The following is a 15,628-nucleotide window of genomic DNA, read 5'->3' as shown; positions in this document are numbered from 1 at the left end:
CCTTCCCATTAGAGCATCTATCTACAGACTTTTGAGCTCCTCCATTACTGAGTCGAGGTGAAAGCCACCGTGGTGGTCAGGATAAGACGCCCATTCTCCACCCCACGACGTGTAAGATTCTGGAACTTCATTGCTCTCAGGCTGACCTTTATTGGCGCTCACATAAGGGTCCCTCACTCTCTCGGACCTTCGTCTATCAAGTTTCGGGGGTAGATCGCCTGCAAGATGATCGGTGTTGTGGTCGCCGATCTCGTCTGCATGCTTCTGCTCCTCTGGAAAATTGGTGAGTCGGTGAACTGGCCAGCTTTCGTGGGTGCTTATGGACATTGCACTCGAGAAGCGCTCTTCTATCCCTTGCATAGCGTCTGTGATAGCCAGTTTTCTGTTTATCGGATCCCTATTGGCTCGGCGAGCGGTTTGTCGAAAATCCCGAGTGTCGGCGCTGAGTGACGAAGTGTCTATGGAAGGCTCCACAGGCTGATTGCTATGTCCTCGGTGGTCGCGTAGATGTTCAGGCTTCACGTGCGATAAACCATAGACCTTTCGTTCAGCAATGATTGCCAAGGACGATGCATTGATGACTTGCATTAGACCATCGGAGCTATCATTATTGAGAGGACGGTTAAGGGTGATCCTATCTCGCAAGCCTTCTAGATAACGGGCCAAGAATTCTCGCGGGTTGACGGCTTCATTTGCGTGTTCCTTGTGCCACATGAGAGCCCCATGGTAATGATAGGGTCTCCATTGAAAATGGCTTCCAGCTTCATCCATTGTACGTTGAGTGCAGTACCAGGCAACAATGGGGCATGGGTGACTCCATGAAACCTGATCTGGGTCACTAAGGGCGACGGCTTTTGTAAAGGCCTTGACAAACCCTATGGTGGCGATGTATCCTGTCCACTCAGCGCTTGAATATGCCGAAATCTGCTTCTGGAGATCTACACAAATTGAGTCCAGTAGCAAAATAGCCAGAGTTGATGATGGATAATTTCTGTCTGGATGTAAAGCAATCGAGATACTTCTGTCTGGATGTAAAGCAATCGAGATCAAGAAATGGGCTTCTCTCAATCTAATGGCAGGATGCAATGAATCGAAGAGATTATGATAACCTCTGAGGTCCTCAAGTGATGGGCATTGAACTGTTTCAAATGTTTGCCCTTCCAGAAGTGCTCGGTATGTGCTCAGTATAATTTTTGTACCTGCATCAACACGATCGTGTTGGCGCAACACTTCTTCGATAGAGTCCAAGCAGGTTATGGTGTATTTCACGCTTGCTGGCCCACTGCAAGTCGTGACATAGCCGATTATTCCCCAAAGCAGATACTGCACGAGAATTTTGCATCGTGAAGCTGCCATATACTGCCGAATCCCTAGTTGGGAGATTAGACGAAACCCCCGAAGATATAATGCAAATGCGTGTGAACGGAGACCGAGTGTGGCGTGACAATCGGCCATCTGAAAAAGCCCGTAAATGTCATATGGTTCTGCATCCCCATCGGTCCAGTCAACCTGGTTATTCGTATGACTGCTAAGCATCCCCACCGAGAAGATCTCGACTTCACCCACACGGGCCATGGATGGGCTAGTGTGCACATCGTAGTCCGCGAATATGTCGAATAGATCATATTCGCTGCTAACTATCGCCACCAATTGAGCCCACAGTTCGCCCAAGATCGTATCTTTCAGATCTCCTGGCACTGTAGATCCGGTTGTAGTGCTAGTATGTACCAGTGGCTCGTTATACGGATGTATGACCGGAGTGGGGAATTGAGGTTCAGTCGTCTTACTCTCGATTCTCGGGCGAAGCGAGAATGTTGTGGATTGAGCTGCGGCGGGAACATCTACTTCTAACGAGCTAGCTCTCCCATTCAATGATGGACTGGTGTCTAGAGTAGCTGGCGCGATAAGGGTCTCATCACTTTGCACCTCATCGTCACTTGCCTCGTAGGGCGCGGCCCCACTGGGTGGCTGACGACGAGCATTTTGCCGAGCAATCCGTTCAGCGAGTCGTTTGTACCTAACAAATTTCCATTAGCTTGTATGCATTTCTAAGTGATGCACATACGAGATTGTTAATCCGGCCTCTGTCTGCAGCACTTTGACAATATCCTTCAAAGAAACACCGTACTGACGGTAGACCTCAACAAGTGGCACGTATTGTTGCCATTCATCATCTGACAAGTTCTTCGCCCTGCGTGGCTTTTGAGGGTCATATTGTCGTACATTGTCCATTTCAATTGCTTCAGCAGTGGACTGAAGCTTGTAAGGATAACAGCAAGGCTGGGATGATTGTCACACAAGTTGATGCACGTCTGGTAAATTGCACCGAATTCTGGAGAGCTGAGGTTTGCGAGCAGGAAAAAAAGGCCGAAAAGTGTCTTGATGTCGAAGTTGAATACTTGTGGAATGTTGAAGTGAAACGAAAGGAAAGATGTTCAAGATAAATCCCTGGAGCCCACAGCCTCGAAGAACATCACCGCCACATTTCCAAGTCCCTATTTCCTTCCTGGGTTTAGTCGCTATGCGGGTTATGCAGACTCCCTCGGCCCACTAAGGTCCAGAACCAATCAAACATTACTCACAAGAAGCCCTACCAATAGTAGACCAGATTCGCCTGGTCATCCAGCAGGAACCCCAGCTTGGAAGAACGGGTGTCGAGGAAGGAAACATGACAATAACGTCGCTATTTCGGACCTGACTGGCTATGGAATTCCATACTATTGTCACTATGAACCAACCTGCTGCCTCACTCCGATTTTCCAACTTTGGGGGTTCTGGTCATTCACTTGTATTTTTGCCTGAGAGCTCCACATTGCATACTGTGCTGATACTAGTGGACTCATCTGCGTCGTCAACAACCTCTGCATGATTAGCGGTAGTGCTGTTGAACAGGTCATCCATTTTTTCAAGAGTAACACCTGAAGACACCGTGGTCAGTACAGCACCTTTGGTCATCACGAGAAAGAGGTGCAATGACACTCACCTTTGGTTTCGGGTACAAAATACCACACAAAGATAAAGACAACTATGCAGCAACCTCCAAAGATGAAATGGGTTCCAAAGCCTGTGTCTCTCTGTCAGTCTACTTCTTGAGGGTTCCAGATTTCCTGAAACTTACCATTCCCGTCTCTTCCGACATAGAACAGCATGTATGGGAGAGCTCGACTCAACGCCATTGAAAACAACCATTGCACAGCGACAGCGATGCCCACCGTCAAAGCCCTCAACTGCGTGGTTGGGATCTCTGAAATGTAGATGATTGGTACAGGACCCAGGCCGAGTTGGAAAATGCAGATGCAGCAGTAAGCAAATGCCAGTGCCCCATAAGAGACACCTTCGATCGCGGGCCATTCCACATTTCTTGTGGCGGCCCCCAAGATTCCAACTAGAAATAGACAGAAAGTTTGCAGTGGGATCGTCCATAACAAGGATCGACGTCTTCCAAGACGGTCGATCATGAAGAGCATGAAACCCAAGCTGAATACGATCTGGAGAGCACCAGTGAGGACAGTAGTGTACATTACCGTTTCGTATGTGCTACGATAATTCCTGAAGAAGAATCGTTGTATGGGAGAGAAGATGGAATAAAAACCAGACATGCTTTGTGCGATCATTAGGCCAATCCCAACAATCAAGCGGCGGCGGTGGGAGGAGTTTTTGAAGGCAAGTGCAAAGGATGATGTGCGCTCAGTGTCAACACCAAGTTGCAGATGGATATCTTGAAGCTCACTCTTGGTATACGAGTGTCCTGGTTCAAGGCCCCTAATATCTCCTAAGACCGTTCGTGCATCATCTTCGTTTCCTCGGTATGCCAATGAGCGGGGTGTGTCAGGTAAGAAGTACATGCTGAGAGCGAAGAGAATGACAGGAAGTATCTGAATCGCGAGTGGCATGATCCATTGGGCATCCGAGGTGCGGCTCACATGGAGTTGTGTTCCGTAACCGATCCAGAATCCCAACCAATCGCCAACCAGTTGGAAGAGACAGAAAATGCCTATGAGGATGCCTCTTATTGTGCGGGGAGAGGTCTCTGCTGTGTATATAGGAATGACACAAGAGAAAATTCCCATGGAAACGCCAGTAATGAACCTTTAGAAAGAGCCAATAAGTCTGGTGATTTTTGGGAGGCATGCCCTGCCGAAGCTGGCACTTAGTTTGTGCTGAAACTTACCTTCCAACATAGATCACTGCAATCTGTCCCCAAGCAGCACACTGCATGATATCGCCGACGAGAACAATCCCAACAGCGAAAAGCAAAGCGAGTCGACGACCAAGGCGGTTGGCCATAGGTATTGAGATTAGTGCACCCGCAAATACTGCCATTTGAAAGGTAGTTGTGATGTCTGCGAATCGAGCTGCAGTCGTACCGATGCTATCAGACATATTATCGAAGCGGCTGTATCGTGTTAGAAGACTAAAAGCGTTTAGAATGCCATGAGAATAGCCAAACCTCATAAAAGCGCGTGTACCCATTGCGCTGCCCAGTATAGGACCACTGCGAATGGTCAGTGACAGTACATTAGGATTGGAGACGCTTCACGGCATACTGAATACCAACTGAGATCGCTCCCAAGCTCACCTGTCGTTGATAAGTCAATTATTGCTAGGTCGCACAGCCATGGATGAGGGGGAACGCACAGCCAGCATAATCCGGGCCAAATATCTACCATAGATCTGGGGAGGATCTGCTTTGATACCCTCATTGCAGACCAAGCGAGCGAAGGTACGATGGCTTAGTGAAGTAGACATATTAAATGGAGGTAGTGAGTGTCAAGAGCGTTATCTTTTGATTTGGTTGTAGGATTCAAGTCGATGGGGGCAGGTATGAGGATATATGCACAAAGCAGAGGGCATCGTGCTCCGTTCTGTATTGGGAACAGCAACGTTATCATGAACGGTCAGAGTCAAGACTCAGAATGTCATGTCGACCATTTCTCGTTACTGGTGGAGAAAGCGAGAGGTGTGCAAATGTGGATTCAGTTAGCAGGCGGTGGTGATGAATGGCAAGGGGATCAGTTAGCCTTGCCAAGGAGGCTGTTTTTTGGGTGCTTTCTCATCTCGGCAATCACTGACGGCGAAAGTGGTGGTGCAGAAATGGAACATGAGACATTAGCCATGGACTTGATCTAGCATTCATCTGATGTTAGTGATGCTACTTAACAATCGCATGACTGTTATAAGCCTTTTGAGGTGAAGTTTGAATTGAGGTTGAGGCTGATCTCCTGGCATCAGATTTGGCCTTCGACACACGTCTCGCGACACATCCATGGAGGTACCCAGGACCACTTCTGATTCGTGGTAAACTTGGTGGAAACTCCATCAGCACAGGGTGATTTGTTGGTTCTTGGCCAGCCTGGAACCTGAATGGTATATTGACAAGCAGGGAAAATGGCGATAATGGAGAGTTCAATCATGTGGACTTTGCAGAAGTTGTTCTACCCTCTTGAGTCTTAGGGGCGATATGACACAGTCGACTCGCGAGTCAGGCGAGACAGCCTCAGTAACTGTTACATAACGATACCGAGTGAGCCTCGCAAAAGACTAGACTTTTGCAAAAGCGAGTATAGTTTTGTAATGTCGGCATGAGTTGAAATTTGGAGAATCGTCCCGCAACACCGGAACAATTTGGCGATGCTATTCAAATACTACAATCCATTATTATTATTATTACTAGCTAGTATGGTGCCTACTGACTCGTTAGATTGAGACCCGAGAGGTTGTCGTCGGTAGTCACAGCATTTATGTGCACCAGCTTTGCTACTGTGTGGTAGGTACGCGGACCAGGACAAAAAGGACGGAAGGGTTCCAATCTACTTACTACCTAACTATTGGCGGGCGGGCTTCATGTGGCTAACTGGGTAACTAGAGTGCTCGGTACCAGTGATGGCACAAACTCTCTTTTTCGCTCTGGCAAACTTCAAGTTGGACACACAATCCATGCTGCTGGAACTCGGTCATATGGTCCTATCGAGATATTCGAAGTAACAATCATTACCCCAGGATCTAGTATGCAGTGATGCATTCTACACTGGCGATCGCTTCTTCGTTCCCCCATCTTATCTCTTACCTAAGCCTGCACAGGACGGGCTCGGCAATCTGTGCATGGGGAAATTGAAAAATGCCATCACTGGGGTGTCTGATCCAAATGGTGTGGCCCCTGGGCGGTGGACCCCAAGCCCCAGGCGTTTGGGCCGCCAGAGTCCTCAGGAAACCCACTAAACTACCCAGTACTTATTAGTTTGTGTTGTTCCGAACCACTCAACCGTGCCTGGAGTCGCTGGGCTTGACATCAGTGGCGGATGCCGCCATTTCAAGCAGAGCCCGGCAAGGCGCAACGCAAGGTCCGTATTGCCAAACCACCCTGCGGCACTTTCTACCTCACAAGTCTGGAGCCGCAAACCTCAGATTCCTCCATGACCCAAGTACAGAACACATTGATAGACGTACCTAATCGAGTATAATTACGACAAAGACGACGCGCACACATATATACACGCTACACTCGTGGAACGAGCCACGCATTGGGTTCGCTTCCACCACCCTCGCTCAAACTCTCCTTGATGCCCCGCCCAAGTGGTGTTTCTCCAAGACTCGTGAATTCCTCGCTAGTTAGAGACTCGAGATCCCTTTCTCTTGTTATCGCACGGAGTTCTTGTCCGATTCAGGCTTTTCACCCTCTGCACCGTCATTCTCCTTCAAGTTCTTCCCACGGGACTGACATCTGTCGCATAACCATCAATCCCACGCGCTTATCCTGGTGAATGCGCCCTCTTGATGAATATCGACAGTACGACACCCCAGATTACCACATCGTTGAATGAACTTCCTCCGGACGTGGCGCCCTCCGAGCAATCTACCAGTCAATTGAAGCGTCCTCCGACTTCAAGTTGCGGCTCTCCTTCCTCACAACCCCCTGCTCCTAAGCAACTCAAACATAGTCTGTTTGGTTCCGGTCAGAGCGCAGTCCCTCATGGCTTAGACACTAAAAAACAAAGTCGACAAGATCGGCAAGAACAAGCCGCCAATACTGGGAATTTTGAAGAATCACAGTACAACATCTCAGGTGCGGGCAAGGGTGTGGGCGGCGTATCATTGCTTGAGGCTGCAGCGACAGTGGTTGCAAGTTCGGGCGGCATGGCAAACTCAAGAATACCCATTCCTGGTCGAGATTCAATACCAATCCGCAGTTCTACACAAGTAGATCATCAAGGGGTGGAGCAAAATGTGTTAGCACGGCCGACGGCACACACAGATCCCCACAAACCTCACGGTCTGCAGTTGCTGCACTCGATTGGACTTGCAGAGTATCTACAGTTCGATGACCGGCCGACATTTGTCGTTGACATTCTCGATCCGGCCAATGCAACTGCTCCAGGATTACACTTGGTCTTTGAGAATAATGCGCTCAAGGCTCGATCGTCAGTACTGAACCATGTTCAAGGCAGATCTGAGGATTCTACTCTATTGCTCGACATTGGAACCCCATTCGCCGATTTCAAGGATTGGGTGCTTAGTCCACTCGCTGATCCAGATATCGTTACTACATTTCCATTCGGTGGCTATCTTTGGCATACATCGCTATTACGAAAACGACTACGAGTCATCCATGGCCGCCAACCTCTTAGTTCCTCTTTGTCTTCCAACGAGACACATATTCGACCTGGCATGCAACAGTATCAAGGTCTAAGCTCAATCTCTTCCTCTGTTGTTCCTGCCCGTGGCGACTTTGCCTCCCCTAGCTATTTTGATCTTCCTACTCGACCGACTCAAGAGATACCCCGGACTATGCAGAGTTTAGTAACGTCGAGTACGTCCCCACAACCTGAATCCGAACCTTCACCTCCTCCAGATGAGTTTGTCAAATACGAGGATTTGATCTCAGGCCGCGTTTCCCCTACGCCAGAAGAGTTGAATTTACCATCGCACATCAGTCTGAACGGAGAAGTGGCCATAGTCAAAGGGCTCGATCAGCAAGGATTTTTCGACTGGACAAGACTACCTCTATCGTCGTCCTTGCCACCTCATGTGCAATTCGCCAGAAGTATAAATTGGGGCATGACCAGTCTGGGTCCAATTGAAAATTGGCCCGTGGAACTCCGTGGGATGTGTAATTTGATCATGGCCAGTCCACATCCATCTGCGATGTACTGGGGAAGGGACCACATCGCCATCTACAATGAGGCTTATGTACTGCTAGCAGGACAGAAGCACCCTGAGTTGATGGGCAGTCGGTATCGAGACGCTTGGTCCGAAATCTGGCATGCTTTGGAAGAAGTCTTTGATGGTGCATTCGAAAATGCTCAAGCCACAATGAAGGACGACGATTGCCTTTTCCTGACTCGCAATGGCTTTCTTGAGGAGACATACTTTTCTTGGTCTATTATACCCTTGATTGGTGACAATGGAGCAGTAGTTGGTCTTTACAATCCTGCTTTTGAGAAGACCCGTCGTAAGATTGCAGAACGCCGCATGTTGACGCTACGCGAAATCGGCCAAAGAACAGCCGCCGCTCGCCAGGTCAGCCAATTTTGGGGTTTACTCATTGAAGGTCTTGAGTACAACGAGCTCGATGCCCCCATGGTTTTGGTTTACTCCTTGAGTGAAGATCTTTCAGATAATGAGGCTGGTTCATCGGCTTCAAGTGGTGCTGCCTCGAACAAAGTTTGTTACTTGGAAGGCTCTTTGGGCATTCCGGCAGACCACGTGGCGGCCCCTTCTATCATAGACATGAAAACAAGTACTAAGGGGTTTGCCTCTTCGTTCAGACAAGCGCTCACAACAGATCGACCTATTGTTCTGAGGGTTGACGATGGCACACTTGATGCTAGACTTCTAGAAGGCATCGAATGGCGCGGCTTTGGAGATCCTTCTCGGGTGGTTGTCATAGCACCAATACATCCCACAACTGGCGAATCGACCTTAGGCTTTCTTGTTATGGGCACCAATCCCCGTCGACCTTATGATGAAGACTACGATCTCTTCATTCAATTGTTGGGTCGACAGTTGGCTACCTCAGTTGCTTCCGTCGTTCTATTCGAGGAGGAGATCCGGAAGGGCGAGCGAGCTGCTCAGTTGGCCGCTCAAGATCGCATTGAACTCAACAATCAATTAGTCGCTAGGACTCAACAGGCAGTCGAAGCAGAAAACAAATTCACAAGGATGGCAGAACTAGCACCAGTCGGTATGTTCATCGCCAATATTGACGGCAAGATCACATTCGTCAACGACGCTTGGTACGATATTTCTTCCTATCCTCGAGATGTTCAAGTTCGTGATGAGTGGATTAACTACATCGTAGAAGAAGACCAACCAAAAGTGAAGGATATGTGGAATACGATGTTACTGAAAAGACGGCCAGTGTCTATGGAATTCCGTTTTAAGACTCCGTGGAGCGACAAACTTGGTAACAGGGGCCCCACATGGGTCCTTACGAGCATCTCTCCAGAACGCAATGATGATGGTATTCTCGAGCGAATCTTTGGCTCAATGACGGACATTAGTGTCCAGAAGTTCGCCGAAAATCTGCAAACGAAGAGAATGGAAGAAGCTGTCGAACTTAAACGACAGCAGGAACGCTATATTGATACCACCTCGCACGAAATGCGAAATCCTTTATCGGCTATACTACAAAGCGCAGACTCAATCACAGCTTCATTGGCAGAGCTCCGGATGCTAGCTGGTCTTACCGACAGCCAAAAGGACATCATTGACCTTACAATAGACTCAGCACAAACGATCACCCTCTGCGGCCAACATCAGAAGAGAATCGTGGATGATGTTCTTACACTTTCGAAACTCGACTCAGCAATGATGGCTGTCACCCCCGTTGACACCGACCCTATCGCTGTTGTTCACAAGGTACTCAAGATGTTTGACGCTGAGCTAAAGACTGCTGATATCACTTTTGAATTGGAGTACGATACATCACTGTCTGCTTTAAATATCGGCTGGGTCCGATTGGACCCTCACCGGTTGTCACAAGTCCTCATTAATTTGATGACAAACGCAATAAAATTCACAACTACCCAAGAAACGCGAATAATACGGATGCACATCGCAGCTTCCGAGGACAAGCCGTCAAAAGAAGACAAGTGGAGGTTAACTTACATCCCGTCGCGATCATCATCCAAGAACAATGACATCACCGCCGGCGCTGAATGGGGTCCCGGTGAACACGTCTACCTCCATTTCGCGGTTCAGGATACTGGAAGGGGTTTGGATGATCTTGAAAAGAAGCAGCTATTCCAACGCTTCTCTCAAGCCAGTCCTCGCACTCACGTCACATATGGTGGCTCTGGTCTCGGACTCTTCATCTCAAGGGAACTGGTTGAACTACAAGGTGGTGAGATCGGTGTTGCATCCGAAAGTGAAAAGGGTAGCATCTTTGCATTTTATGTGAAAGCTCGAAGATCTACAGATCCTCGCGGAGAAGCTAACGAAGATTCAACTTCTCTGACCCCTGTGAGCCGGAAGTCTTCAAAGACGTCTGAGCTTGTCAGGACCAATTCCAAAGTGAACAATGCTGCTTCAAGGTTTCTATCACCAACAGGATCTACCAAATCCGTCAAAGCCATGATCGATCAACCCGAGCCACTTCATGTCCTTGTAGTAGAGGACAATCTCATCAATCAAAAAGTCCTCGCTGCTCAACTTCGCAAGATTGGTTGCGTTGTTTACGTGGCTAACCATGGAGGTGAAGCAATAGATCAAATTCGACTTTCGAAGTTTAGTCGCGACCGAGTCAACGATGGTATGGACATTGATGTTGTTCTCATGGATTTGGAAATGCCAGTCATGGATGGACAGACATGTGCGAGAACACTTCGAGAAATGCAGAACAATGGAGAACTGATTGCCCATATCCCCGTCATCGCCGTCACTGCCAATGCGCGGGCGGAGCAGATAGAGATGACATTGAAGAGTGGGATAGATGATGTCGTCAGCAAGCCATTCCGCATACCTGAGCTGGTTCCCAAAATGAAGGATAACATTGCAAAGTTTGCCAGTCAACGAAGAAGTTCACGCTGAGTTTTCCACAAACTTATTCTTGTGGGAGCCAAACTTGCGTTTTCGTCATACTCGTTCGACATGGCGTGGGACTATTTCGATTAGACCGGCCAGGATAGACAGATCTTCTGGTTGAAGACCGATATGAAGAATGCTGTATCAAGCTACTGGCATGGAGCAACACCCGGTTTTCATTCGGAATATGCATATAAAATACAGGGCTAGGAACGGAGAGTAACGAATTCACCATGGGTCACATACATATTCATAGCTTAGATACCCCTTAATGATTGGATGTCAACTCAAAATGTTCTTGGGCATAATGATGTTTTTTAAAATAGGTTTGATCTCATGTGAACGAGAAATGTCGAGCTTGATTTCCAGGGGGTCATCCAACCCTGATGGCTTCGCAGTGCAGCCTCAGCCTCAGCCTCAAGACCAATGACGTCTCACCAAACCCACCCAACCAAACTAGAAGCTAAGCACGCTCCAGCTCCGAGGCTTCTTCGACTGACATTTTGATATACTGATCCACCATAACCAGTAACCCGCTAATTGTGAGAGAGCAAAATGAAGCAGTGACCATGACTAAGAGCGCTGCAATTGTGCAGCTCTTCAGCTTCGGCAAAGGAAGGACGTTGAGCACGCCGTCCCTGTTTGGTGCGGCAAGCGTCTGTCGCCGAGTTCCAACTTCCTCACCCTTCAGTTTGGCATACCAGAGCAGCACCAGAATACAGACTTCAATCGTTTGCACTTCCATTACAAAATGTGAACATCAGAAATCACTCTTCTCCACAGCAAGACACCTCAATCTCCGATTCTCCCACCAAGACCATGAACAGCTCCTGGAAGACCCCGCGCTCGACGCAGCGGCGGACCCCAAACGGCACGCGAACAACAACAAGATCGCATGCGCACTGTTCGACCAAAATGGCACACTGACCTCTGGACACAAGGAACTCACGAAAACGCAGATCGCCGAGCAATTCGACCTGCGCTATCGGGACTTACGAGACATCGATCTACGCTCCGAGGGCATCACGCGGATCCTAGTGCGACCGAAAACTCTACTCCTGCAGTTCTTCGACCTGTGCATGATCATCCAAGCGGACGAAGCGCTGCTGGTGAATCCCGTGCGCAACACGTCCGGGACAGCCGCACTGGACCACGACTTCGAGAAGCGGCTGTCGGGGTTGGACGAAGCCGCCGACGTGCCGCCGCTGCCGTACGAGCTGCGCGCCGTGGAAGCCGCGCTGGTGGCGGTGCTGTCGATCCTGCGCGAAGAGCTGCTCGCGGCGCGCGACGATGCCGTCGCCAGCGCGGACCGGCTGAACCTCGAGTCCGGCCTCGCCGCCGCCGAGCTCGACCGCATCTTCGAACACTCGCGGCGCCTCGCCAAGATCGAGTCCAAGGCGCGCCTGGTGCGCGAAACGATCCGCGAGGTCCTCGACACCGATGAAGACCTCGCCGCCATGTATTTGACCGACAGTCTCGCGGGGAAGCCCCACGACATCGCCGACCACCAGGAGGCCGAGTACATGCTCGAGGCGTACCATAAGGCGGCGGACGCGCTAGCCGAGTCGGCCGGTAGTGTCATCGACGTCGTGCGTCGCAAGGAGAATACTTTCCGCTCCAGCCTGGCCGTGCAGCGCAATCAGATCATGTTTCTCGAGGCGCGGATCGCCATCCATACCCTGGGCCTGGCGGCGGGGACGCTTGTCGCGGGCCTCTTTGGTATGAATCTCGTCAATTACCTCGAGGAGGCGCCTTGGGGGTTCCCTGTCATTACGGCGGGTTGTGTTGTTCTCAGCACCTTGTTTTCGATCTATGGTGCCAGGAGGTTGAGGCGCATTCAGTCGTTGAGGGGGTTTCGGGAGTTTAGGATGGGCTTTGGCCATGGGAGGGAAAGGGGGACGGGGAGACGATAGCCAGGTGGTGAGTTTGGTGCTGGGCATTGTTAGCAGACTTGTAGTCAAGTGTGTTCATTCACTTTGGGCTTTGTCTCAGTCCATTTCACCATTAGGGCGAGGAGAGTGCGTATCATGCGTGTAGCAAGCGTGTATGAATCGCTCCAAACTTAAAGGAGCCCGTAGGTTTACGGAGAAGGAACAATAGCGAAAGAAGGATCAAGGCAAGGTAGCATCTCAGTTCTCAAGCATTAGTTGAATTTATTTGTGAACATATCATCGTCATTCCTATTTAGGTCTCAGTCTTCCACCAACGCAAATCCCGATTGTCAATCTGTCATGCCCATGCTTGCGCCGTCTCTGAAGAATACATTGTATTGGATATCTTGATTAATCACGTGAAATCGATGCTTAGTATTACACAATTTGAGGTGAAGAACAGGCTGAACAACGAATAATTTCAGACCTATCATCAGAGACGTCAATCAGGTTGGAATGGCCTTGCGTTCCATACTCTTGCGGTGATGCGAATATCGAGGATCTGTTCCAGCGACTGGTGCCGGGTTGCTGACATAACCATCGTTATGAGGCGGCAGTGGAGGTTGATTATATCCATTGCTACCAGTGTGGTGATGGTGACCATTTGTTTGTGGCAATGCAGCGTTGTGTTCGACATCATTATTTCGATGTCCCAGGTGGCTGTGATGAGTACCATCTGAGTGCGGTGCGACACCAGCAGCACCAGTGTTGAAACCACTGGCAGTTCCTCGAAGGCCATGTGCTGCATCGAAGGGTGCACCACCATATGCCTCTTCATAACCCCACCCTGCCTTGCGTGTGAAAACCGAACTCTCGAAACCGCCTGCACCTGCAGCGCCAGCGCCGTAGGAGAATGGTGTATGCCGAGTGAGCGGAATGTGGTTGAATCGAAAATCCCAGACAGAGGCGTAGACCATTCTGTAGCTGGAGATGGCGAATACGGAACCGATCAGTGCACCGGCAACACAGTCGTACCAATTGTGAAACTCATCGATGGTCAGGGCACCAGTAATCAGAGTTGCTCCGAGAAGTGGAGCGTACAGGGCGATCAACTTCCAGAAGGCTGGGTGGTGGTTGCTGAAGACCTTCATCTTGGCATTGAGGTAGAAGTACAGGTACAGAAAACCCGCCCACGCGGCTGTACTGTGTCCTGAGGGCATAGACTCAAGTGAGTCGTTGATTTGATTCTTATCTCCACGGCAGATATCGCGCTGGAACATCAATCCTTGGAAGCCTTTACCGCCTTGTGCTTGGATCATTGCTGGATCGGGGTCACAAACGGACAGGAAATGTGGGCGTAAGCCACCAATGAGCCATTTGACAAAGACTTGAAAGACAGCTGCGCCGATCAAAGAGTACAGAAGGCCAATGACGGCGTTATTGACATCCCAGAAGGAGCGAATGCGGATCTGCATAACCAAGAAAACGAAGATAGGGACGAGTGCTGCCAAAAGAGCGGCTGCCCAGATGGGAATGATTTCCTTCCGGAGTGGATAGGCGAATTGAGGGTAGACAATCTCTCCGTCGATGAAGGTGACGGGAAAGGAGCGGCTTGGGGCCGGGTCTGCCATGTAGACACCCAGTCCAATTGCACCCATAACAGCCATGGTGACCAAGTCAAGCCACGTGAACTTCAGCCTTGAGAGGCAATTAGTAGGGACATGGAGTGGAGTTTGGGTGGTAGAATGGCTTACCATTGACCGAAACTCGGTCGTCGATTGAAGTGGCCGGAGTCCATGTCAAAAAGTGGTCGTCTAGTACCTCTATCTTGACGAGCTTGACGCTTTTCAACTCGATGACTGTGGCCGTTTGTCGCGGGAGCACGACTTCTCCTAGTAAAGAGACCCATAATGAGGGTAGTTGAGGTAGGCGAGATGGTAGAGATGGAGAAAGAATACGGAAGGCAAGGTACGAATCTCGAGTACCTGCAACCACGTCCTACCTAGTACTTGGGTAAGGATAGTGGATGGGGAGAAGAACACAGCGACAGGAAAAGAAAACAAACGCGACTCTCCTCGTACATATCCGTCCCTTTAATCTTCCATTTTCGACGGGCGGCTGGCAGTTTGCCATGACGCAAAGTTTATGGAAGTGCATGATATTAGTGTGGGGACCAGAGGAATCCCATGCCTTGTTTTCTGCATGTTACACGGGTTTCTTAGCCGTTTCGTCCTCCTCTTTTGGCTGGAAACGGTATCAGAAATCTCCTGGATTGGACGGTTGAGTCGAAGATCACCGTTTTGCGACTCCACGAAATCAAACCTGGAAATCCTAGCTTGGGACTAACGAAGTGGAGTGACGTTATTGTGGCTAGTGAGTGCTCTTGGCACCCCGCTTCCGCGTCACCTCTCGTGTCCTGTTGTGATGGTCAACTTTGATCTGTGGATGGGAAGTCATATCACAATATATTCCATGAGATCAGATAGATTGGAGGGGTATTGAGGTCATATCTAATGGAATGCTTTGGCTGATGTCAGATTGTTGGGTGGGTGCGAACATGGGAGGATGTTCTGTTTGAAGAATCGAAGAAACAAGCATCGAGTCAAGCATTTCGTCTTCAAAACTTGGCAGATGCAGGAGGACAGCCTTGGAGTGTCTGTGGCGTCGACGCCACAAGACTTCCGCGTGAAGCGCTATTCTTTTCCTGGTCTGGGTCAACACTTTGACAGGCAAGG

General features: G+C 49.6%; 4 protein-coding genes across 4 annotated transcripts; 2 read left to right on the top strand and 2 right to left on the bottom strand.

The window, feature by feature from the left end:
• Positions 1 to 21: 21 nt before the first annotated feature.
• Positions 22 to 4,749, bottom strand: LTR84_003163 (uncharacterized protein; the record flags this gene model as incomplete). Its single annotated transcript, XM_064846758.1, has 9 exons — positions 22 to 2,017; positions 2,066 to 2,253; positions 2,821 to 2,918; positions 2,984 to 3,064; positions 3,119 to 4,089; positions 4,172 to 4,396; positions 4,451 to 4,495; positions 4,548 to 4,579; positions 4,639 to 4,749. 9 exons carry the CDS (start codon positions 4,747 to 4,749, stop codon positions 22 to 24), a joined length of 3,747 nt encoding a protein of 1,248 aa, XP_064705738.1.
• A 2,025-nt stretch (positions 4,750 to 6,774) lies between these two features.
• On the top strand, positions 6,775 to 11,028 carry LTR84_003162 (uncharacterized protein; the record flags this gene model as incomplete). Its single annotated transcript, XM_064846757.1, has 1 exon — positions 6,775 to 11,028. One exon carries the CDS (start codon positions 6,775 to 6,777, stop codon positions 11,026 to 11,028), a length of 4,254 nt encoding a protein of 1,417 aa, XP_064705737.1.
• Positions 11,029 to 11,448: 420 nt separating this feature from the next.
• LTR84_003161 (uncharacterized protein) lies at positions 11,449 to 12,935 on the top strand (the record flags this gene model as incomplete). The annotated part of the gene is made up of 2 exons (XM_064846756.1): positions 11,449 to 11,453; positions 11,552 to 12,935. The coding sequence occupies 2 exons, from the start codon at positions 11,449 to 11,451 to the stop codon at positions 12,933 to 12,935; spliced, it is 1,389 nt and encodes a 462-aa protein (XP_064705736.1).
• Positions 12,936 to 13,399: 464 nt separating this feature from the next.
• On the bottom strand, positions 13,400 to 14,802 carry LTR84_003160 (uncharacterized protein; the record flags this gene model as incomplete). The annotated part of the gene is made up of 2 exons (XM_064846755.1): positions 13,400 to 14,591; positions 14,648 to 14,802. 2 exons carry the CDS (start codon positions 14,800 to 14,802, stop codon positions 13,400 to 13,402), a joined length of 1,347 nt encoding a protein of 448 aa, XP_064705735.1.
• Positions 14,803 to 15,628: the final 826 nt, after the last annotated feature.

Source organism: Exophiala bonariae (assembly GCF_035927105.1).
Source record: "Exophiala bonariae strain CCFEE 5792 chromosome Unknown scaffold_15, whole genome shotgun sequence".
NCBI classification, from domain to species: Eukaryota; Fungi; Ascomycota; class Eurotiomycetes; order Chaetothyriales; family Herpotrichiellaceae; genus Exophiala; species Exophiala bonariae.
This window is presented reverse-complemented; position numbering and strand designations above follow the sequence as displayed.